General features: G+C 40.1%; 1 protein-coding gene across 1 annotated transcript; it reads left to right on the top strand.

Annotated features, from left to right (window-relative positions):
• Positions 1-285: 285 nt before the first annotated feature.
• GLRX2 (glutaredoxin 2) lies at positions 286-12,157 on the top strand. Its single transcript, XM_075182658.1, has 5 exons — positions 286-392; positions 3,077-3,151; positions 5,837-5,900; positions 6,182-6,358; positions 10,974-12,157. The coding sequence occupies exons 1-5, from the start codon at positions 355-357 to the stop codon at positions 11,097-11,099; spliced, it is 480 nt and encodes a 159-aa protein (XP_075038759.1). The 5' UTR covers positions 286-354; the 3' UTR covers positions 11,100-12,157.
• The last annotated feature ends 13,108 nt before the right edge of the window (positions 12,158-25,265 follow it).

Below are 25,265 nucleotides of genomic sequence, written 5' to 3'. Positions count from 1 at the left end.
TTTAATCTTTGAAAAATATGCTTAACTGAATAAGAAGCTGGAGCGTGAATAAGAAGCTATCTTCAGCCTTGTCTAATACACTTCAATGTGCCCTGTGTTTAAGACTCTTTTCAGGGATTAATTGTTGCCTAAAAAGCAGCTCACACGTGAATAAGCCTGACAGAGGAAACTATATTTCCATCTGTATTCAGTAGAAATATTGCAATCTACCAGATTCCCCATTACTATCATTAACTACACAAGAAGATTGACAGCAGCGTCCTTCCCTGTGTACCACGTGAGCACCGCGGTCACATGACCTGGTGACTTCGGAAGGTCCTTCTAGTGAAAGGAATCTACCGATTATCGAAGGCTATGCGGCAATTATCAGCCCTGTACTGTAATATTTTCAGGTATGTACAATAGAAAGTGACTCCTAAATACAGAACCGCAACTTGTTCATACACGGTAAAGTATAGACATTTAAACGACATTTCTTTTGTTTTCAGCTAAAAAATGTTTGCTATACTTTTATTTTCAAGTGCAGTGAACTTCACAAACAGATAAAAGTACCTTGCTTGAGATGGCCGTCTTATATTTAGTCCTCTTGCATTTAGCCTTCATTGACAGCATTACAAGTCCGACTCCTACAGAAGAATACTATTTCCATACTATGTTCATACGACCTCGTGCATTCTCATACATTCTCTGCCTAATGTCATGTCGCAATCCAGATCCCCACTGCTGCCCTCCACAAACAGAACAATAGTAGATTAGATTTAAAATTGATAAAGGTTACATTTTATATTTCACACTGAAGTCTGTTAAACTCAGGGCAACCTTATTTACGAAAAGAAAAATGAAAGGACATCCAAGAACCTTTCAATGATGCTGTGACTCCTCTAGTTAGGTATGTTGCTCCTAAGCATGTGGCACAAATGTAACAAGTTGTGCATATGGTGGGAAAATTGCCTGGGGAATAAATAACAATCATATTATCCTCATCATGCAAAGTATGAAATTCATTCCCTACATCAATAAACAGTATGCACTTTGCCAGCATATATGCCCCACTGCCCATCATCTTTTTTTTTGTGTCTACAAACACTCCCCACGTCAGCTGCTCACATTCCCTAACTGCCCCCTTTTTCCCACTGCAACTTTAATTTAGAGCTAGATGCAAAGACAAATTTATGTACATGTAAATGGCTGTGGAAATAAAATCCAGTATACCAAATGAAGACTGTACATATTTGTTAGCTTTTATTGTGTTGCAGAGCATTTCATTTAATGTTTATGGAGATGCAATTAAGGTAATAAAATTCAGCATTTAAGATGCGATTCTAATTCCAGTGGAGTGTAGGTCACCTGATGTGAAAATACAAATCCTTGTACGAAATTTCAGTACACTTTTGTGTTTGTACATGTGGCTATTAAAATAGTAAAAACATAAAATAAAAAAAGAACCAGATTGAAAGTGAACACTCAAATAAATGTGTGTATGTATATATATATATATATATGTGGGTATAATATATATATATATATATATATATATATATATATATATATATATATATATATATATATATATATGAGAGAGGCAGCGATATTTTCACAAGAAGTCGACTTAGAATTATTAATATAACACAGAATACATGAAGACCATTAATTCAGAATTTGTTGTCAGAGTTATAGTAAGCCAATCAGGGTTTCCATGTATTATTGAATGTCCAGTTCGGTCATTGATCTCATACATGCTCTATGCTGATGAAGCATTAGCCTACCAGATTTATTCTGTCCAGCGCTGTTGGATTGTAACTTAATTATTCAGAAGGATCTTTACATGGTTGACACACTGTGTAATGCCTGGCCATTTTGTGTGTGTGTTCACCTTAGTATGCTCTTTATTGGCTGTCTTTCTTCACTAGCTGATTTAATTTGCTGGTTATGATGTGCTACTGCTTAGCAGCACATCCCCAACTCTCCTATTCACCTTATTTCTTATGTCATTGCTAAATTTGCACATGTTCTGTTTTGCCTTAATTATTTTCTGCTTGCCTCCTCTCATAACTTTTTTGCTTAAATGCTATGTCCACATGGGGAGTTTTCTCCCGCATTTTAACCAGACATTGGAGTGTATGGGAGCGTGAAAAATGTTCTTTCTTTTGTGATCTTTCAAGGTAGAGTACAGATAGGAATTCCTGAGAAATGCCATGTGGACATAGTATTAGGCCAGAACATTACCTAAACTGCACAATGTGGGTAGCAAATTTGTAAGCTAAATTTTGTGGTATATATAAAAATCAATAAGTCAACCTGTGCAATTGTGTCGCTAAACCTAAAAGAATAAGCAGTCTAAGACATTTGAGTGTTGGTTGTTCATAATGCCAAATCTGGGAAAGGTGGTGGAGGGGCTGCTTTTGTACCACAGCAACAGAGATTTAGATATAGGTGTACAGTGTGTTACAAAAAGTGTGTATATACTTACAGGAAATGTTAGCCATATATATATATATATATATATATATATATATATATATATATATATATATATATATATATATATACACACACACACATATACAGCTTTTGTTCTGTGCCATTCTGTCTCACTTTTCCTCTGCTGTCATCCCCTGTGTAAAAACTAATTTTTAATTTCTACGCACTCCTCTAATACACCCCCTGGCAACACCAGATCGTATGGTACTCCTTATTCAGCCTCACTCTGTCTCTATACCAGCACCTTGGGGGTTTCTTCCTCTTTCTGCACAATGCAGGAAGTAGCTTTGTGTAAAGTGGTGTTCTCAATAATAGGCTCCAAGTCTTACAAAGCATTGTGGTTCAGAGAAGCTTTGGACGGAAATTCAAACTAACCAAGATTCACTGTCTTCTGTTTTAGAGATAACTTATAATTTGGCTACTGGCTAAAATAGTAGTATGTGTGTGAAGTATATTTTATCCATCTAAATTTACTTACAATGTAAAAACAGGTTTGTATGTGCACTGTGGTAGGGCTTTTACATATGTATAGTAAAATATATCTTGTATACCAAGCAAACAATTATTTCTAATACTTTATTTGTCTTAATTTTAGACAGGTGCTGTGTTTGCAGTTGAGAGAAGACACGTATCATCTGTCTAAGAGATTAACAGCTTCATTTACAAATAGGTGATGTAAAAAATGCCCTATGGGCACTCTGTGTGGTTTTTTTTTTAAACTGAAGTAAAGTTTATTTAATTGTCTAAGATAATTGCAAAGGATACAGAAAAAAGAAACAGGTAAGGGGTAGGACATAAAAGGGGAAAGGGGTACATAGTGGGGACGAAACACAGCAATATATCATAAAACACTGGCAATCTAGACATTCATCACTCTGTAGTATTTAAATATAATTATAGTAAATCTAAAGATTGGCACTCTAAACATAAGTCACTTTAAATTTACAACACGGAGACTAGTCCATTCCATCCTTGTACCTAGGCCCAAAAACACATAGTTCTTAGATCAAGGCACGAGACACTGTGTCGGAGATATCCAGCCTATGTGGGGACTGGGATGGGGCCCCTTCTCTGTGTGTTTTTATATTATTTATACACACAACAGGGTTTGGAATTGCTGGTCAACCCAAATGGATTTTTGCGCACCTTGATAATACATATCAGACATGCCATTCTCTTAAAGTAATATGACTCAGAGCATGCAGAAATAAGATTTGATCTGGCTGCTGACATCCTTTATAATCTACGGAAAAAATATACTATTCCATGTAACAGGGCGTCCAAACTGTCATCCCATGGGCTAGTTGCAACCATTAAAGATTTCTTGTCTTTGTTATTAGCTTGCTTATTGTTTTTGTTTTTTAAATTGCATTAAATTTCAAGCGGCGCTGCATTGTAAAGGGAAGTTAACCCTCTACAATGCAGCGCCGCTTGAAATTTAATCGCGGAAGAGGCTGAACACGCGGGTGTTGAAGAACCCGCAGATTGATACATTTGTAAAAAGTGCCTTATACAAAATGTTTTTTTTTTTTTTACTGTACCGCTGTTAGGTAAACTAAATATTGATATTTGTCTATCACACATGGCAAGTTTTAGAAACCATTGTAAAATATATAGTGTGATATAAGACAGTTGAAGTGCCATGCTAGACGCAGTTTGGAAATATCAATAGAACAAAAGATAACAGCGCTAAATGACACTCGGGGGTAAACAATGTGAATGATAAAAATGGTCTCAAAAACCAGGGCAGAATAAACCAATACTTCAAACATTTAATAATGCACATACATGTATTGAAATCCAGCAATATAATAAAATAAGGAGATAATACTCCTAAGGTGTATGTAAAAAACCGCAATCAACTTGTCAATTGAACACAAAGATAATAATCAATGGGCCACAATGATGTACAAACCAAGGCCACAATCACATATATATATATATATATATATATATATATATATATATATATATATATATATATGGATAAAAATAGAGAGCATGGTGGAACAATAGATGTGGATACTAAAGTCAATACCGGAGTGTAGAGTTCAATTCAAGTGTCCAGCAATAGATAGGGATAGCGAAAACCAGCGGTACTCACGATCCTCTAATCTCAGTTCACGGTTCTCCGGATTGAATGTTGTTACAGTTTAAGCTGTTAGATGTCCACAGTGTCCTGAGAAGCGATGTCTCCTTAAACGTATGTAGCAGCTCTCTACAGCGTGCAGCTGTCAGCACATGGTTGTGTGTGCGCTGAGAAAGTCTGCCCGGGCAGAAACAGGGAACCAAATTTTTCAGGTCCCTCTCAAATTGGGTCCGTGTGTCGGATATGTGTTCAAAACTCCAAGTGATAAGCGGTAATATGCTCCACAGCAATAGGCGACGCGTTTCGTCTCTGAGTGAGACTTTCTCAAGCCAAAGGTTAGTTTGGAAAGCAGAAGTGGGAGCTGATGTTAGCTTGAAAGTCATTAACTGAAGAATCTTGTAGATGCCATGGTGGGAGCACAGATGCGTTCTTGTTTCTTCTATGGCTGTGTTGCCCAGTTGTTGAATTCTTTTATGTGTTTTTTTCTGGGTGAATACATAATTGTATTATATTTCAGAATATTTGTCGTCAGAGTATTAGATGAATACTCCACAACAATGCCTTTTCTTCAGATTAAGTTATTGTTTATTTAAAAGGCGGTAAGATTAAAGGGGTTGAGATTCCCACTCCTCCATTGACACTTTGGGAAAAATTAATAAACGATGCCCTCCTGTCTGGGAAAAAAATGATCTACAATAATAGGAAGATTCATGATGATATTTGAAAAAAGATATTGGAAGCTGTACTGCTTCATCTTTAACAATTGCTAGGACTGAGGGGTGGGTGACTAATGGCCCAGAAGGTTATGTAAATGGTTAGATGAGATATGGTGAACAGCTCTTTACAATGGTGATTAAGATATGTTATGATATGTCAACCTGAATGTTGACTGGCACATGCTTTATTATTGGTCTCTTTGGACTACATGACTGAAATGTAAGGGAGCCACTACCATCCTTTTACTCTACATCAAAGCTCTTAAGACCAGTGAGAAGCACTGCTGAGAAGTAAGGGGCTAATGATGGATTTAAATAGTCAATTTTAAATTAACTGGGTGCACATTCTGAACAGCCTTATCCTGAGCAATCCTAATGGGTAAGGGTTTTTTTTCTTAGGCTTTGAATAGCCTGTTTGTCACAAATAAGGACCTGTCTCAGATATGACACCTATTGTTTTCTTGTTTGTAAAATCAAGGACATTTTAGAACTGTACTTGATCACAATTCTTCAGGCTTTTAAATAACATTTTCTGTTCAATTCTTTTCAGAATGGGAAATTTTTTTTCAAACTCCACAGATAGGCTGCAGTTTGATGCTCGAAAAATTGTTGAGGTAAGTCCAATTTACAGTACTTAACCAGGTCTGTAGGTAAATGTGTAGGAAAAAAATTGCACACCTTTATACAAACCTAGCTAGTTAAGGTACTGTTACATTGTTGATTTGTGCACAAACTTTTTTTTTAGCAAAGGAAACACAAGAGTGTACTGACATTGCAATGGCTTATCTTGTTTCTAAGAAAAATGTTTACTTTTTTTTTTTTTTAGAACAGAAACCATAAATAAAGATTTTTATTTTCACGCAAGTGTCTGTTTTGTTTTTTGTTTATCTGACAGGAGACTGTCTCTAGAAATTGTGTAGTCATTTTCTCCAAGACCACCTGCCCTTATTGTAAAATGGCTAAAGAGGCATTTAACACTATAAATGTAAGTTATAAGGCAATTGAGTTGGATCAAGTCGAGAATGGAAGCCAACTTCAAGAAGCTCTTCATGAAGTGACAGGAGGCACAACAGTAAGTGTCATATTTGTTCCAATATCTACTTCTATGCACGCCAAGAAAGGGGTACACTGTAAAGTATTACGACTGTTACATACTGTAGTTTATTGGGATGCCGTTGAAATACTCAGTAGGTACACACAGTCCTTAATAAGTAATAAACATATAAGTTGGAGAATATGGAGATATAACCATAGAAGAAAATTTATTTGATTGAAAATAATTCAAACCGAGGTGGAGTCTCTTGGGCTGGGACTATTAGATCTGGTTATTTACTTTGACTACTGTGTTCATTATTCATGATTGATACAGCTTTTTTGTCTGTTTTCATCTGGTATTACTTTACATTGTATGTTTTTCACACTAGTATTTTGAGGTAGTACTATAAGATTTGTGAAGCACAATAGCCATTTAGTGGATTCTGGAGCTTGTAATGCTGGCCACATGCTGTATATCTGCAGCTTAAGGCTAGAGCATTTATATGGGTAATCAAATTGAAAGAGATACAGCTATTAGGCCGAACAGCCAGATGTTTTCTGGATTTACTGGGGGTCAGATGAAGACCCCGTGCACAGGCCAATACAAGTCATGCCCAATAATATTCATTTTCAATTTCAGGCATTACTGTTTGCTGCAGAGTCAGGCCTGTTGCACTATATTTGTCACCACACTAAACCAGAGGTTATAGAAAGGATGTAAATGGTTATGACAACATACTATAATGTACAAGTATTTAAAGGAGTGAAAAAATAGCTTTGGATTCTTCAACTGCTTTCCTCAGACTGGAAGGCGAGTTGTTTACAAAATAATTGCACATGGATTTTCTCACTCATATTTGGATTCTTTTCATATTTAAATGGGCAGTATGAAACTGCACTGAAGTTGGTGCTTTTCCTTTAATACACAACATGACTGCTGTTTCTTAGTGGGATAAGGAAGAGCATGTACTCATACAGTGATACTGTATGCTATTGGGTATGTCATGAAATCTGTATGCATAGGGTGTGGTAAGCAGAAATCTAGGAAGTAAAGTGATCATTATTGTACTATTGCCCAATAAACAGAATTCAGAATTGTTGAAATATCAAATATTTTCCGTAAACTGGCAGCTTCATATTAATCAGACACTCTGCCGTGGTTTCACAACATTGGAAGATTTTGTTTTCTGACTTTATATAAGTTATTGAGTTGAATTAACATTGCATTGTACATAGAAGGCAAGGGGGTGGGAGTAGTTGACATACAAAGTCCCATGAATACACACAAAGTAGGCGGAATTTAATCTTGATGGTTAAATTAATTTTCTTTTTTTGCATCTTGAGTTGTTAAATTCTGTCCCAAATCTTGTTTAATTGGAATTCAATACACAGCAAACTACAAATTACAGTCCTATAAGGTATGACCCATCTGATCTATTCCTATGTATATCGGTGCCAGCTGACATAAGTCAATTGCCAAATAGTATAATATTTTGTCTGATTACAACTAATCATGGGCAGGCTGGGCCTATCATAGGACCCATGAGGAGTTCAAGTTTTTCATTTTAAAAAAAGACAGAGATTTAAGTGACCCCTAAACTCCAAAATTGAAAAAAAATAAATATATATATATATATTATCAATAAAACAGCAAGGCGTCTCATAGTGTATTATTTGTGATATTCGGAATAGATAATATATAGATTATGCGTTCTGGATCTTTGCTTGCCAATAGACGTGTAGGTTATAAATCCTTATGGCAAAATACTCCTGGTTGCAGATTATTCCGGTCTCACCATATAGAAAACAAGAATATATGTTGGAGAGCCATTATAGTGTAGTAGTTCGATTGAAAACAATATCACACCCGGTGACAAAACAAGATAAGAGAGTGGGTGAAACAGATCAGCACATAGCCACCAACAACCACTCAACACAGAATTTCCACAAAGAGGTTGCGTTTCCCAACTCCTAATGGTATTAAACGTACCAAATATGAAAATAAATGAAGCTTATCTGTAGCTGCTCCAAAGGGATCCTCATGAGCACAGTTTCCTTACTTAGCTCAATATTCATCCATTCGATATATGAAAAAAAACAGTATATACCCTAGGTTCCCAAACTGTGCGCCGCGGCTCCCAGGGGTGTCGCGGCGCTGTCACAGGGGTGCCGTGGACAGGAAGAAGAGGAAGGAAAAAGAAAAACAACTACTTACCAATCTGGCGGCGCCCGGGACCCAGCATCCTCCTCCTTCCTCATTTCTCACTGAATGCTGGGCGTGACGTCACGCCCGGCATTCAGTGAGAAATGAGGAAGGAAGAGGATGCTGGGTCCCGGGCACCGCCGGATTGGTAAGTAGTTGTTTTTTTCTTCCTGTCCACGGCGGGGGCAGAGGCTGAGGGCACAGCAAGGGGCAGAGGCTGAGGGGACAGAGCGGGCAGAGGCTGAGGGCACAGCGAGGGGCAGAGGCTGGGGGGACAGAGCGGGCAGATGCTGAGGGGACAGAGCGGGCAGATGCTGAGGGGACAGAGTGGGCAGAGGCTGAGGGGGCAGAGGCTGAGGGCACAGCAAGGGGCAGAGGCTGAGGGGACAGAGCGGGCAGAGGCTGAGGGCACAGCGAGGGGCGTTTCGTCTCTTACCATAAACAAGACTGAGACATCTGCAACACAGTCTCGTTTATGTTAAGAGACGAAAAGCGTTGTTATAGATCATTATTCTGGATCAACCATCCTGTGTTACGCACTTTTGGCTGCCGCTTGAAAATTGGACTGTGTATTGGACATTTGGGAAGTATTTCCTTTTATTTTGTATATTTTTTATATTTATACTGTTTTGGAATATATATTACGTTGATTTTGTACACTGATTGAATTCGATTGTATAACTAGCGCCAATTTTACTATATTTTATATCTAATATATATATATATATATATATATATATATATATAATGTGTATGTGCATGTGCAATAGTGCCCCCTTGGCACAATGTGTGTACTCCATTGTTCTTTTAGTTACAATGGAAAAGGTTCCCCAGAGAGCTAGGATAGGATATAAAATTTGGTATCTCAAAATGTATTTAGTGAGCTCTTTTTTTTCTTTAAAACAAAACAACTAAACATCAGGTCTGGCAAGCCCGGTTGCAGTCCCAGATATTTGGGAAATGAGTGCCTAGTAGTATACATGTCTGTTGTCCAAAGTATGAAAAGTCCAGTTAAATCATAATTCTTGGGTTTGGAGAAATCGGTGGCATTAAAATTATATGTTTTTTAATCCAAATCTCTATATTTCTTTCAGAGACTACCAGTACTGGTCCTGGAACCAGTATTGAACTCACTAGAAGCATTCTGTAGTAAATTGATCTGTGTTGTAAAAAAAAGCTCCCACAGACTAAAGAGCTCTACCTTAGGAAAATCTACTGTATAAAGTGGCTTGGCTCTTCATATTATTGCAAAATACAATCAGGCCACTTAGCCATATGACACTTTAGACTATCATCTTGTAAACAAGCATCCTTAATGTCTACTTATTTTTTTTGGCGGGGGGCCAAGGATGGTGTTGGCTACCAAGCAATTACATACCAGTCTCTGCCTACTTGGTATCCATCATCCAATTTACTTTAGAGATTTGGAATAAAATCATTAGTTAAAATTAATGTAACACCTTTATTCTCAGCAGGAAATTTTGCCAAATATGTGCTAATATGTGGATTAAGATAAGATATTTTTTAGCATATTTGCAAAGCTGCCAAACTGGAGGTATTGTAGTGCATGATAAGGCTAGGGTAAGGTACTTTATAAGTGTTACTCTCAAAATGAAAATTTCATATAGGTAAAATAACCATGAATGCAATTTGGCAGTGACAAAGATCACTGGTGTTTTACATTTTTAAATACTCGCTTGTCATTCCTACCTTATAAGAAGCTTAGCTAGAACCTGTCATATTTTTACAATACGTCAAATGATATGATCAGTCATTGGGATTATCAAATATCAGAAAAAATGATGCTGATTATTGTGTCATCACAGCATAATCTGATGCTGGTGGTAACATTGGAAAATTTGTTTCCGTTTGCATCTCAAACAGTTGTGAAAGGAGCCATTCCCACGATGTTACATTTTGATATACAAAGGTGCAGAGAGTTATTGACTGATTATACCTTTAGGTTAATGATTCTATACAAGCCTGGCCAACCTGTGGCTCTCCAGGTGTTGAGAAACTACAAGCCCCAACATGCTTTGCCTGTAGATAGCTTTCCAATTGTAGTTTCACAAAACCTGGAGAGCCACAGGTTGGCCATGACTGCTCTATACCTTGTGTAATAAATAACTTGTCAGGTTTGGTTTTCAATGCTTCACAGTGTTGCAGTAAAAACATCTGGTCCACTATTAGTTCATATAAAGAAAACTAAAAATAAATTATTATAGTCAATATGTCACGAACAATACCTTATAAAGTAGATGATCACAGCAGGTTATGATAATGACATCAAGATGCGGTCCTCTCTTACTCCTAAATCCATTAAAAGAATTCACTATCAATGGGATCTGAATTCAAGGACCTCATATTTAACAATTTGCATTCAGTTACAATGATAGCAATATTAGCAACTTGTATTTATGTCACCTTTTATTTTCTCTTTTGTCTGCAGGTGCCAAAAGTATTTGTTAATGGAACCTGCATTGGAGGTGGAACTGAAACACGAAAACTAAATCAAGAGGGCAAGTTACTTCAACTGGTCCAACAGTGTAACATCACCACTGACCTCGCCTTTTAGAAATAAGACTTTCACTTTAAATGGATTGTTCTTGTTGGTTGACTTTAGAACTTGACATATTTAGTTATACCCAGGATCTTTGCGTTGAAGTTTTTCACATGGTTATAAATATGGAAGAATTGTTACACCATACAGTACAGTACTTGTTGGGACAGATCTGGGGGTCCTGTGATGGTTTTAGTTTCCAGTCTGTTTGATGTAAGGCCAGGTAGTCCAGATCAGTTTTGCAACACCATTCTGAAACAGGTATGGTATTAATGGAATGGTATGTTAGGTTAATAATCCATACATAATTAAACCAAACATCTTTATACAAAACTTTTGATCTGAATCCATAAAGCTAAATAATAATTTGTGGTGAACATTAAGAGGGATGAAAACTTATAAATTGTGACTGTAACTTATTGCCAAAAGTAACACTTGCATCCTGGGCACATCCTGTATTGTATAGTAAGGGTTCTATAAATCTTGGTTGTTATTTAAATGTGAAGCCTACTATAAATGTTGTTCTGTCATAATCCAGAACTATATGCTTCCGGTATTCTAGAAATCATATATATTATTTAGGATAATTTCCTTCGTAATAAGTTCTACCGTATTTCTTACATTGGTGAATGTATTATTTCCAAGACAGATGTTTTATGAGGGATACTTCTGTACTGTAGGTACTTTGTCAGTGCAGTATTCCTGTGAGGGTGTCTATGACTAACTGAATTGATTAAGCAGTTTGTATAACATATTTTTGTGTGAAACAATGTTTTTTAAAGGAAGGTTGCGCCAAAACTGTACTCTTCATAAATATAAGCATAATGCTTATGTCTGTATGCTTGTTTGCGTTGCCTTTACTTCTGTTCATCACAATGCTAATGTATTTGTATTGCCAAATATACTATATGTTTTTCTGCAGTATAAAGCTTACACTTGTTTTAAAATATTATAGTATATTCAAAGTTGAACATAGATCATTATTTATTTTATTTACATTTTAGCTGCATGAAATTGTACCAAAAAAGGTTAATGTTTTGAGAACAGTTTAAATAAACATTTTATTCACTTAATATGCTTGCTTATAAGTTATCTTTTCTTTCTATGTATATAATTGTATATCATAAAAGCTACAATAATAAAAGTATAAATTCATGTAAATACTATCTATACATGGTAAATAGTTATCGCTTTACACATATACACAGATGGAACACCATTGTTGTTTATTGTTAAATAGCATATTCGCTTTTAACTTGAAGAAGATTGTAACCTTTAAAAAAAACTTTGGACTAGATTCAATTAGTAAAAAAATTGCAGCGTAGTGTCCCGGTATGGGCGCAAGACATTATCCATTGATTTTTTTTTTTTTAGTGAATGTAACGCTTACTTTTGCTCGCACCCCACAGAGGTACGAGCAAAAGTAAGCGTAACTTTTTACCTCCAGTTGAATCTACCCTTTTTTTCAATTGTGCGGAATACAGAGAAATGTAAATACTACAAAAAGTTTGTTTATACAAGCTCATAGGGTTGATGATACTCTGGCCATAATACACTCTGATTGTCAAGGAATTCTCCTCTGGAAGGAGAGTAAGGAATTTCAAGGAATAGAAAAGAAATAATAGAAAATGAACTGAATGGTGAACACTGCAAGTTGAATTCTTAGCATCATCATGGAAGCTAGGTAATGGCCTGTAACACAAATATTTGTATACATTTGTTCCTTAACTGCTTGAGAATTGTTTAAGAAATATGTCAATGGAAACCACAAACTTCTCCTCTGTTACAGCCGAAGAGACCATGGAATAGACAGAGACAGATTAATTTGGTTTCCAATAACCTGAACACAGTGCTTAATGTATGGTCCACCAGTTGGGGTCTCCCCAGAAACGAATACTATTACATCCAGTGTAACCTGGATCTAGTAGCAGTTTAATAAAAGTTACTTGATCTAATAGTGTTACTGCACAAGAGAGATCCATTAGACCATCCCCTCAAAGGACAGCTAAAAAAGAAAAAATAATAAAAACTAAAAGTAAAAAAAATAAATAAAACGATCTTCTCTAACTCCTTCCACGGCTCAATAGAACCACTTCTGTCATTGTGTATGAAACTTTTCCATGTGGGTCAAACATCATGCAGAAAACATCACACAGATTGGAGGTTCACCCCAAAATTTCCTAAATGGTGCCAATCCTCCAATGTTTGTCCTTTCACCCCTCGCCATAAGGATTTTTGTGCAGAATGTGGTGATTATTACAGCTTGAGGGTAAAAAAAATAAAAGTAAAAAGCAGATCGTCAGACACTGCATAGCACAAACAAACCTTGTATAAAGTTCATACATTTAGTATCCCTGTACTCTGGGTTGGGGGGTGAGCACTATGAAAGTAACATATATGTACTAAGAAATAAGAAAAATATATTCACTATGAAATTAGCCCAGTCATGAAGTAGTTAATATATACATTACACTAAAATAGGAAATAAAATATGGATTCTTAAAGTTTTATTACATTTTTTTGCATTGAAAAAATGTAAAGGAATAACATCCATTAAAAATACAGTTGCATGTGACGGTGCCAGAGACAAGGAGAAAATATATTAAATCTTAATCTTTTCTGATTCTATCTACAGTACAAGTAGTTTGTTCTACATGTGCATGTGTAACACAAATAGTAAATTGTCTTAAAACACATAACAGGTTAATGTGTATAATTCCAATAAATTCTTCGCCAGCACTCTAAATATGTATCACATTATAAGGCACAAGGTGAATGTACCCATAAACATGATATTTGCATGGTGTGTGGAAGTAAATTCCAACTTCACATAATTTTGCTGGTCCAAAAAACCACTCTTTGGTGTTGGTCATGTGATATGATTTCCTTGCCAATAGGGCTATAGAGAAACAGTGTAAAATTTAAAAAGTAACAACATGTTAAAAACAATTGGGACAATAGACTGGTGTAAACAGTAGCATGAAGGGCCTTCATAATCAATACAATTTATAAGTGACAATTATGTTTCTGATGGTTACAAAGTATAAGATGCTTTTATAATAGATGGCAAATATAAAAATGTACACTTTCTCCATTGATATTTATACAAATAATATTCAATGTCAGAACACTTATATATTTCCTTTTCCTACTCCATGTCAACCTTTACAATGGGTTAAATCCCTAATCAGCTGAGTGTAGACAGGAAACAAGAAAATACACCTGGATTGTATATAAGGTGACTCTTCCTCCATACCAGTGTCTTTTTCTTTTTTCTGTCTCAACTGAGTCAGAAGTAGTGTAGCTAGCTGCTTGTTATTTTATGTGAACGGGCTTACAAACTACAGGTCTGATTTTCTCCTGGGATGCTCCCTGTTTACAACTGGGTATCAGCAGCAGGGCCTGTGGAGAGGCTGGAGAAGTGACAATATTACTACTTGAAATCTCCTTGTTCAGGTGAGTGTTCTGTGAAGACCTCATGTTGTGGCTGATCTGGCCACTACAGGCTCCAGCAAAGGGAAATTGGCCACAGCTGCAGTAAGTCAACTGGGCAATGAGCTGCAAGATCCTTCAGGTGCAGAGGCAATTGGACTCACAGCTATGATGTCATTGCTAAAGCAGCTGCTTCCAACAAATGAAGGCTCAAGTTCTAGCTACACGCACACACACTTTCACAGCAGAGGGACCAGTAGCCCACCCCAAAAAAGCTGCAAGACACCACCTAGGTTATCCCCTAGTAACTGTGTTTGTTATATTCCTTTTAGCGTTTTCAGTTAGTCATTTAATCTTCTGTTTTTAATAGTACCTATGTGTAGCCTAAACATGGAAAAAGATTCAGCAAAGCAAGACTCTGTGGGGCATATTCAATTCCGATCCGATCCGCGGTAACGCGCGTTACCGCGGAAAATGCGCAGTACTGCCGGTAATACGGTACCGCAATAACGCGGATTTTCGTACACAGCCCTATGGGCTGCGAACGAAAATCAACGTTATTGCGGTACCACGGATTAGGTGACCATAGTTCATCCCTGCAGCTTACTTTCAAATTTCGTAGCAAGCTGCTTTTAAAGTTAATAATTGTGTGTGATGATGTGCTGTTGTTAAGTTGGTTAAAGCACCTGTCCAGTAAACAGGAGATCCTGAATTGAATCTCAGCAGTGGCTTTCTTGCCTCCATTTCAACATCACAATTGATGTTTCCTGTTATTGCACAAAAAATAAGACAGGTGAACCCATGACTCTACTTCATTGTGACGCTTTGATGCAGTGCTTAAGTATATAAGAGTTCTGTGTGTGGTTGTGTGCCCCTAAAAAAAACAAAAAAACCCCAAATGGCTCAGTTGTCTAATAGCCAAGCACTAAAATAGTAGGCCATGGCTGTGGCTAGTGTTGAAATCCATTTACAGACTTCACAGTGCCTTGCTTGCTGCAGTGGCATACCCCCTGCCTGTACTGACTGGTTGACCTTAAAATGGGAGGAGCTTAAGCTACCATGTGTTAATTTTTACATGAAGGTGGGCATGACTTATTTTAAAAAATTAAAAAATAGTTTTTTCATGGACGATGTAAACAAGGCGTGAGTCTTTGTCGGATGAGCAGAGGTCAGAAAAGACATCTGGCCCGTCTACTGAATCAGTGGGCTCTTTGATAGTTAGGACCTCTGAATATGGAAACATGGGGGTTTATGTTGTACCAATTTATAAATATGCTGGCATAGGAGTATATTATACCAAATATTTGATTTCCTAATGTAATCTTCAAATGTTTAGCATGGGGTCCTACCACTCCTGGACCACTGCGATCCTAGGTCGTTTAAAGACTCCACCTCCATTTCCTCAGAGACGACTCTGAGGAAATCGCTTATAGCAATGAATTGTTGCCTGGATTTTATTTGCAGCCCACGAGCCATTATCATAGGTACCATTTACCACTTGCTTTTATCCTTTATGCCAAAAGCAGCCAGGGCATCGGGTTGGGTACGTGTTAACAGGGACAAGAACCCAGACAGGCTTCACACCTACATGAAAATTCCGTTTGCAGCAAAAAACGAATCCAATATAAAGAGACTTACCTGGAAACCGAAGATCCAGCTTTCCAACGTCAGTGAATGAAGGCAGGCAGTCATTCTGATGATGCAGCTGTCCGGCACTTTACTTTCAGTGCGTCGTACATTAATGTTAATTGAAAGTGGCAATGTGTGGACCCCGCAGGCTAAGTGTTTAAACACTTAGGGGTATATTTACTAAACCGGGTTTGAAAAAGTAGAGATGTTGCCTATAGCAACCAATCAGATTCTAGCTGTTATTTTGCAGAATGCACTAAATAAACAGCTAGAATCTGATTGGTTGCTATAGGCAACATCTCCACTTTTTCAAACCCACAGTTTAGTAAATCTAGACCTTAGACTATGGGGTTTCAGGTAAGTCTGTTTCTATTGGATTTGTTTTTTGCTGCAATTGGAATTTTCGTGTAGGTGGGAACCCCGACAGGCTTCCCGTCAATGTTAAGACGATTACCACCAGGGGCATCATATTTGGAAAACGAGTGCTTGTGAACAAACTATTCGCAGGATAAACGATCACGTGAGAGAGAGGTGGAGTCTTTGAGCGACCTAGGATCGTAGTTGTCCGGGAGCAAGTTACTCTAGATTAGAGATGGGCAGGCTCGGTTCCCCGAGATCCGAATCCATCCGAATTTCGCCTATCCGAGTACCGAGCCGAGCAGGCTCGGTACTCTCCCACCCATTCGGAATCGAAATCGAGGCAAAACGTCATTGTGACATATTCGTATTTCTGAGCTCGGTTCTTGTGAGATTTGAAAAGCATAAATACCAGCCTCCACAGCAATCCATCACCATTTGACAGAGGGAGAGAGCAGGGTTAGGTCACAGGCTGTATTAGCGCAGGGACAGAGCAATAATTGTACACCTTATTCTTTCTATTATTCTTTCATTTGAATCTATTCAATTCTAATATTAATGCAAATTCTATTAGCAATTGTTAGAGCAGGAAGAGAGGAGAATAGAGGAGGCTTATTTTTCAATTTTTTGCACTCCATGTGGTTTGGGGTCTCCCATATTCCCCAGTGTTTTAGACTAATTTTTCTGGCTGTAAAAAAAAAGTCATATTTGTCAGCAGTATCTATCTAATACAATTTTTGGCACTACGAGTGCTTTGGGCTCATTAAAATGGATTCAAAGCAGTCCACATATGAGTAGAATCAGCAACAAGGTTATGTCACCAGTCCTGATGGTAGTGTTCCCAGTACATCATCTGGTAAAGGCGATGTAAAAGTACATAGTCTTTTTAAATCAGGGAAAAAAACACACACCCCAAAAAAAATTACCGTGTTGAAGCGAAAAAGAAGTATAACTCAGGAAAAGGTAACTGCAGATAAAAAAAAAATGGGTAACATGCCATTCTACACACGCAGTGGCAAAGAAAGAATGAGGCCTTTGCGTTTCTCTATTAGTGGCAGATCAAAAAATGTTACTAAGCCTTCTTCTTGTACGGTCACTCGTGACCAAGCAAGACCAAGTAATATGGAGTCTAAAAGTGGTGCACAACTACTGTTACGCGTCAAAGCCGAGTTGCAAGAAAACAGTAAGGCATTAGAGGATAATGTATGTTCAGAATCAGAAATGACACCTTTCCCTGTGGAAAGTCCATCCACCAGTGGTATGTCTAATCGTGAGCATTCTGATAATGTACCCATAGAGAAGAGCCCTTTCAGCAGTTCTGCTGATGTGTGCCTGAACAACCCGAGTGTAGCCGGTGATACACCAAGTGAGGATGACACTTTGGAATTAGAAGAGGATGAGGGTGAGATTTGGGTAGCCGATGAGGGTGCTGATGAGGATGCGGTTGATTGTGTAAGTCCTGCAGCAGTGTGGCACCAGTGGCAGTAGTTCTGGCACCAATTTGCACTTTCCAAACACAAGCAGGGATGACGCAGGTAGCAGACCACAACAGTGTGACATCTGGGCTGGTTTGAAGGATTTGACAAAAAAATGTGTGACCTTGACCATAACTCCAACCAATCCTACTATTAACATGCAAAGGATGGTGGAGAGCCTAGCAGGGATTAAACTGTATTTTTCCTAATTTGCACTAATAAGGTTTGGGTGTAATATACACCCAAAGACGAGTGCTCAATTGCTAAAAGTCATTGATCAAGCAGGCTTGTCTATAGAATTTGCAGCAAATTCTACTGCGTTATATAGGTAACACCCAAAGAGAAGAGCTCCATTGCTAATTGTAATTGCTGAAATAGAAATAATAAGGGCTGACAGTCTTGGTCTAAATCTGCAGTTACATTTTATTGTACCATAGCTCACTCAGAAACAGGAGAGGTGGCAGGGTTCAGTGCTAATCTTCCTCAAGCAATACAAATTCATCCCACCATCATAGAAGTCTGTGTACTATGATGTAATTGCCGATAATGGCCTTCCAAATGGAATTAGTAGTTCATTTTAGGGCAGAGCTGTCACGATTTTTGGACAATTCTTTTACAGCAGAGCAAATATCAAAATGGTGTGCGGAATCATCTGCATCACCACTGGGTGTCTTGGGAAACCAATTTTTTTGTACAACAAGCAGTTGCCAGAGAAACTGAAGGAGAAGATGTCCAAACAAGATGTTGATAGCTCTTGGATCCTTGCGAAGCAAATTAAGTATTTAATCTACAAATAAAATATAGTTAGCACATTTGCCTTGTTTTATTTCACACGTTAAATTTCTGTAGCTCTTGTCAAAATGTATAATTAAGGCAATCACTTGACTCAAGCTAACCGTGTCTGCACTCTCTTCACAGGTGACTACTTCGCTGGACTAAAGTACATTCCCCTCAAATGCTAGTCTTCTTGCAGATGCTGCATTTTCCTACCTGCTGTTGCAGAAAACAGAAATTGTCCCTAACTTTTTCCGGACACAAACAGTATCTCCTGCATGTCATTTTTTAAAAGTTCTGTAACACCAAGTTGATTGTGTGTGCAAAACAGGAAATGTGATGGAATTCAACCCTGCTGTAATGCTTGAACAATATTGGGGTTGTAATCAGAAATGACATATCCTCAGGAGAGTCCAAGCAGGATTAGCCATCTTTCAATGACATCCCTTTGTTTTTGGAACAGATTGACAGAGTAGTCTACTTCTGAAAAATGTGACGTAGTTGGGTACATGCTGCTGTTGTCCCTGCTGGTGAAGGCGAATGACCAACCCAGTGGGCTGTCACAGTCATATAATCTTTAGTTTGCCCAGTTCCACTTGCCCACATATCTGTGGTTAAGTGTACAGTGGGTAGAATGGCATTTTGTAGCCCAATAATTAATTTTTTATGAACTTTCTGGTAGAGGTGAGGAATAGCTTTTCTAGTAAAATGGTGTCGTGATGGAATTTGGTAATAGGGACAGAAGACCTCCAGTAACTGTCTAAAACTAGCTGCATTAATAATGGACATTGGACGCTGGTCTAATACTAGCATAGTCCTTATGGCATCTGTGATCCGCTTTGCGACTGGGTGACAGATTTCATACTTGCTTCCTCTTGCAAAGGATTGTTTAACTGTAAATTATTGGTTCTGGGGATATTGATGATGAAGGTGTTGGGGGGGTAGATTGCAGGTGCTGGGATGTAGATGAGAGAAGGGAAGCAGATGATGCTGGACTGCTTGTTGTTATTTTTTAAACCTAAGTTTCTGATTTTCCCAACAGCTTTCCAAGGACTCGCTAAAAAATGACGTAACATGGCTGAGGATCCCAGATGGTTAAGGTCCCTATCTCTACTGAGTGTGGCTTTAAAAACGCTACAAATGGCTAGACAACTGTTGTCAGAATTTGTGTAAAAATAATTCCACACTTAAGAGGTGGATTTTTGGTCTTATGCCCAGGCATGACAATTGCCTTTTTCTTATCACTGGCAAGAACTGCAGCAATTTTTCTTTGAAAGTATATAAAAATCATATTGTGACCTAGGAGGTGGTCAAAATTGAATGGAAATGACTGGAAATTAGTGTTAGTGAGGTTAATAATAATGTAGGTACAAAATAATACCTAAATTATGTTATTTTAGGCCAAAAAAAATTTAAATTTTTTAACAAATTGCAAAACAAAACCAAACAAAACCAAAACACGCAAGGGCGGTTTGGCAAAACCAAAACACAACGGTAACCCAGATCCAAAACCAAAACCAAGACACGGGGGTCAGTGAGCATCTCTACTCTAGATTAGATAGTTGTGCGAGTGGATGGATTTTGTATCCTTTGTATTTACCGCTTGAAAGACTGTGGAATACATTGCCCATGTGAGAGAGAGACGGTGTCACAGAGCGACCCTGGATTGCGGTGGTCCATGAGTAACACTTTTGCAAGCACACGCAGCTGTGCATTCAGACAGACTGTTTATCATCATTCCGGTTAACTATCTATATATGTAATGCATATCGACTGCTTATTATCTTTCTACTAGCCCACTATATTGTCTGAGGACATCATTACATTATATACACTCTAGGATTCACGTGTGGCGGTCTATGAACTGGTGTCCAATAATAGTTTCCATTTTGGATGCAAAACAAGCTGGCTCCGGATTGCTCCAAGACATTATGATATATAGCATATTTGCCAAATAATAATAACACATGGCATATGTGAATCTTCATATTTGAAGGATCTATCAATACTGGATCATTTATGGTCAAATCCACTTTAATGGTCGTATGGGGTCATATTGGATATATAGGTGTATGTCTCTATTTTCAGGCTACATCATTTTTGAGATTGTATTTTTTTTGTTTCATAATTTGTAATTTATACTTTACATATATTTTAGAAATAAATAAGTTTATTAATGTATTACCCGCAGCACACTTATTTATCTATTGTGTGATTCAAGGTTCATAGCTGCAAACTTTGTTTCTTGCAACATAAACTTCACACCTTAGGTTTGGTCAGAGCGATATCTATTTATCTCTCCAGAACATGGGATCTCAGAAAACCAGCAGCTCTCATTCTTCCTGGGGGTCCATGCAAAGGGTTTGCTCTGTCAAAACCTACCTTGTCGGAATGGTTCAAGGAGGTTATTACACAGCCCTACAAAGGGAACGGACGTGAGGTGCCTAAATTATTAAAGGCAAGCTTGACAAGGGCTGTGGCTATCCTCCTGGGCACGCATAGCTAAGGCATCAACAAACGACATCTTCAAAGCAGCGGGATGGTCATCAATTCACACATTTACCAAACACTTTGATAGATGTCTCATCTGTTGCTGATGCGTAGTTTGGGAGAAGATTAAATTTTTTTTAATAAAAAATGTATGTGTTGATCAGTTTCATTGTATTTTATTATTAATATTATTAATATTTATTTATAAGGCGCCACAAGGCATCCGCATCGCCGTACAGAGACAAACAAAATCACAATACAATGGGAGACAGCACAGTACAGTAAACACAGCAACTCAGTTCGCTCAATGCACAGCTAGAGAGGGCGGGGAAGGGGGAGGGAGGATCCGCAAATGACGGGGCCCAAGAAGGAGGGCGCGGAAGACAGGGAGACCCCCAGGGGGGAGGAGGGAGCGAGAGTGGACGTGGGGTGGAGGACCCTCGAGGAGGAGGGCTAAGTAGCTGGAGAGCAGAGTTAGAAGTGGTGGAAACAGGAGGAGAGATGGCCCTGCTCAGAGGAGCGTACAATCTAAGGGGAGAGGTGGACAGACAGAGAGACGCAGGGGAGAGAGGGAGAGTAGGGGGACAGAGGCAGAAGATAAGGTAGGAAGTTAAGTGGGAGACAGAAAGGCTTTAAGAAAAAGGTGGGTTTTTAGGGCCCGTTTGAAGCTGGACAGATTAGGGGAAGTTCTGATGGAGGGAGGGAGCTTGTTCCAGTGGAGGGGGGCAGCGCGGGCGAAGTTTTGGATACGCGCGTGGGAGGAGGTTATAAGGGGGGAAGAGAGGCGACGGTCAGAGGCAGAACGGAGAGGGCGGGATGGAGCATGAATAGAGAGGAGGGTGGAGATGTAGGGCGCAGTGGAGTTGGCAAGGGCCTTGTAGGTGAGTGTGAGGAGCTTAAAGAGGATTCTGAAGGGGAATGGGAGCCAGTGAAGGGCTAGGTAGAGGGGGGAGACAAAAGAGGAGCGGCGAGAGAGGAAAATAAGCCTAGCTGCAGCGTTAAGGACGGATCGAAGGGGATCGAGATGAGAGTGGGGGAGGCCAGTGAGGAGGAGGTTGCAGTAGTCCAGGCGGGAGATGATCAGAGAGTGGATAAGGCATTTGGTGGCATCTTGGGAGAGGAAGGGCCGGATGCGAGCGATGTTGCGCAGCTGGAAGCGGCAGGATTTAGCAAGAGAGAGGATGTGGGGGCCAAAGGAGAGAGAGGAGTCGAGGATGACACCAAGGCAGCGAAGTTGGGGGACAGGGGAGATAGAGGTGTTGTCGACAGTGATGGAGAGGTCAGAAGGGGATGGGGTATGAGAGGGAGGAAAAACTATGAGCTCAGTTTTGGCAAGGTTAAGTTTGAGGAATCGAGAGGACATCCAGGAGGAGATGGCAGAGAGGCAGGCGGACACCCTAGAGAGGAGGGAGGGAGAGAGATCAGGAGAGGAGAGGTATAGTTGAGTGTCGTCAGCGTAAAGGTGGTAGCTGAAGCCGAAGGAGCTGATGAGTTCACCCAGGGAGGAGGTGTATAGAGAGAAGAGTAAGGGTCCCAGAACAGAGCCCTGAGGGACCCCGACTGGAAGGGTGGATGGGGGGGAGAGAGACCCAGAGGTGGTGACAGAGAAGGAACGGTGAGTAAGGTAAGAGGTGAACCAGGACAGGACTGGGCCGGAGAGGCCGAAAGACTGGAGGGTGTGAAGGAGGAGGGGGTGGTCAACAGTGTCAAAGGCTGCAGAGAGGTCAAGGAGGATGAGAAGGGAGAAGTGGCCCCTGGCTTTTGCAGAGAGGAGGTCATTGGTGACTTTAGCCAGGGCAGTTTCAGTGGAGTGGAGGGGGCGGAAACCAGACTGGAGAGGATCAAGGAGGGAGTATTCAGAAAGGTAGGAGGTGAGACGGCTGCAGACGAGCCTCTCGAGAATTTTGGAGACAAAAGGGAGAAGAGATATGGGGCGATAGTTCGAGAGAGAAGTGGGGTCGAGATTAGGTTTCTTAAGAATGGGGGATACAAGAGCATGTTTGAAGGAGGAGGGGAAGATGCCAGTGGAGAGGGAGAGATTAAAGAGGTGAGCGAGGTGGGAGCAGGTGGTGGGGGAAAGGGAGCGAAGAAGGTGGGAGGGGATGGGATCCAGGTGGCAGGTAGTGGGGGGGAGGATAAAATGAGAGAGTGGACTTCCTCGCCGGTGGTGGGACGGAAGGAGTGGAGGGGAAGGTGGTTGGGGGGGAGGACAGAAGAGTGGGAGGGGTGGAAGAGAGAGTGGAGGAGGACATTTCAAGTCAGATGGCCTCGATTTTAGAGGAGAAGAAGGAGGCAAAATCAGAGGCAGTCAGGGAGGAGGGGGTGGGGGGAGGGGAGGGGGCCAAGAGAGTGCTGAAGGTGGCAAAGAGGCGGCGGGGGTTAGAGGACTGGGAAGAGATGAGGGATTTAAAGAAAGATTGTTTAGCGAGTGAGAGGGCAGAGCTGTAGGATGAAAGGATGAATTTAAAGTGGAGGAAGTCAGCCAGGGAGCGGGATTTTCTCCAGTGACGTTCGGCGGAACGGGAGCATTTTTGGAGGAAGCGGGTAAATTTGGAGTGCCAGGGTTGGGGTTTGGAGCAGCGGGGGTGGACGGAGTGGGCAGGGGCGACCGCGTCCAGAGCGGAGGTGAGGGTGTGATTGTAGAGGGAGACCGCCTGGTTGGGGCAGGCCTGGGAGGAAAGGGGAGAAAGGAGGGTATCGAGAGAAGAGGACAGAGAGGCAGGGTCAAGAGCATCAAGGTTGCGTATGGACAGAGTAGGTTTGGGCAGGGGGAGGGGAGCAGGAGAAGAGGAGAGAGAGAAGGAGAGAAGATGGTGGTCAGATAGAGGAAAGGGAGAGATGGAGAAGTCGGAGAGATTACATAGGTAGGAGAAGACAAGATCAAGGGAGTGACCAAGGCAGTGGGTAGAGGAGGAGGTCCATTGGGTGAGACCAAGGGAGGAAGAGAGGGTGAGCAGTTTGCTGGAAGCAGGGTAGGTGGGGTTGTCGATGGGGATATTAAAGTCACCGAGAATAATCGAGGGGAGATCGGAGGAGAGGTAGTGAGGAAGCCAGCTAGCAAAGTTGTCAAGGAAGAGGGAGGTGGGGCCAGGGGGGCGGTAAATGACAGTGACGCGGAGATGGATGGGGTAGAAGAGGCGGATGGAGTGAGCTTCAAAAGAGGAGAAGGAGAGGGAGGGTTCAGGGGGAATGACACGAAAAGTACAGGTGGAGGAGAGGAGGAGGCCAACTCCACCGCCAGGGCGGGCACCAGGCCTGGCGGAGTGGGTGAAGGAGAGGCCACCATAGGAGAGGGCAGCGGGGGAAGTAGTATCAGAATTGGAGAGCCAGGTTTCAGTAACGGCAAGAAGGTTAAAGGAGTTGGATAGAAAGAGGTCGTGGATAGCAGTCAGCTTGTTGCGGACGGACCTGGCATTCCAGAGGGCACAGAAGAAAGGGGGAGAGGAGAGGGGGGAAATGGGGATGAGGTTAGCAAGATGAGCAGCGCGCGGGGGATGGCGGGGAGGAACGGGAGAGGTAGGGCGGGGGGAGAGTATGGGTATGGAGTGAGAGCGGGGAGGCATAGTAGGGAGAGAGAGTAACAGAACAGTGAGATAGTGGGGACAGTGAAAAACAGGTAAGAACAAAGGCAGGAAGACAATGAAAAGGTGGAAGATAATAACGAATTAGGGCTTGGAGGGCATGGAACAACAGTACAGTGAGATAATAAGGACAATGAAGACAGGTAAGAATGATAGCAGAACAGTAAGATAGTAAGGACAGCGGATAACAGGTAAGAATAAGCAGGGAGACAATAGCAAGATGGAGGACAATAACCAATTAGGGCATGGAAGGCAAAGAATAATAGAAGGAGAGGTAATAAGGACAATGGAAATAGGCAAGAATAATAACAGGTAAAACTAGTTGCTGGTAAATATAAAATCAGGAAAAACAAGATAAAGGCATATAAATAGTAGAATAATAACAGGTAAAAAGTAGAAACTTGTAAATGTACAATTAGGAAAAACAAAATAATGGCATATAA

The sequence above is a fragment of the Mixophyes fleayi genome, chromosome 8 (assembly GCF_038048845.1).
Source record: "Mixophyes fleayi isolate aMixFle1 chromosome 8, aMixFle1.hap1, whole genome shotgun sequence".
NCBI classification, from domain to species: domain Eukaryota; kingdom Metazoa; phylum Chordata; class Amphibia; order Anura; family Limnodynastidae; genus Mixophyes; species Mixophyes fleayi.
This window is presented reverse-complemented; position numbering and strand designations above follow the sequence as displayed.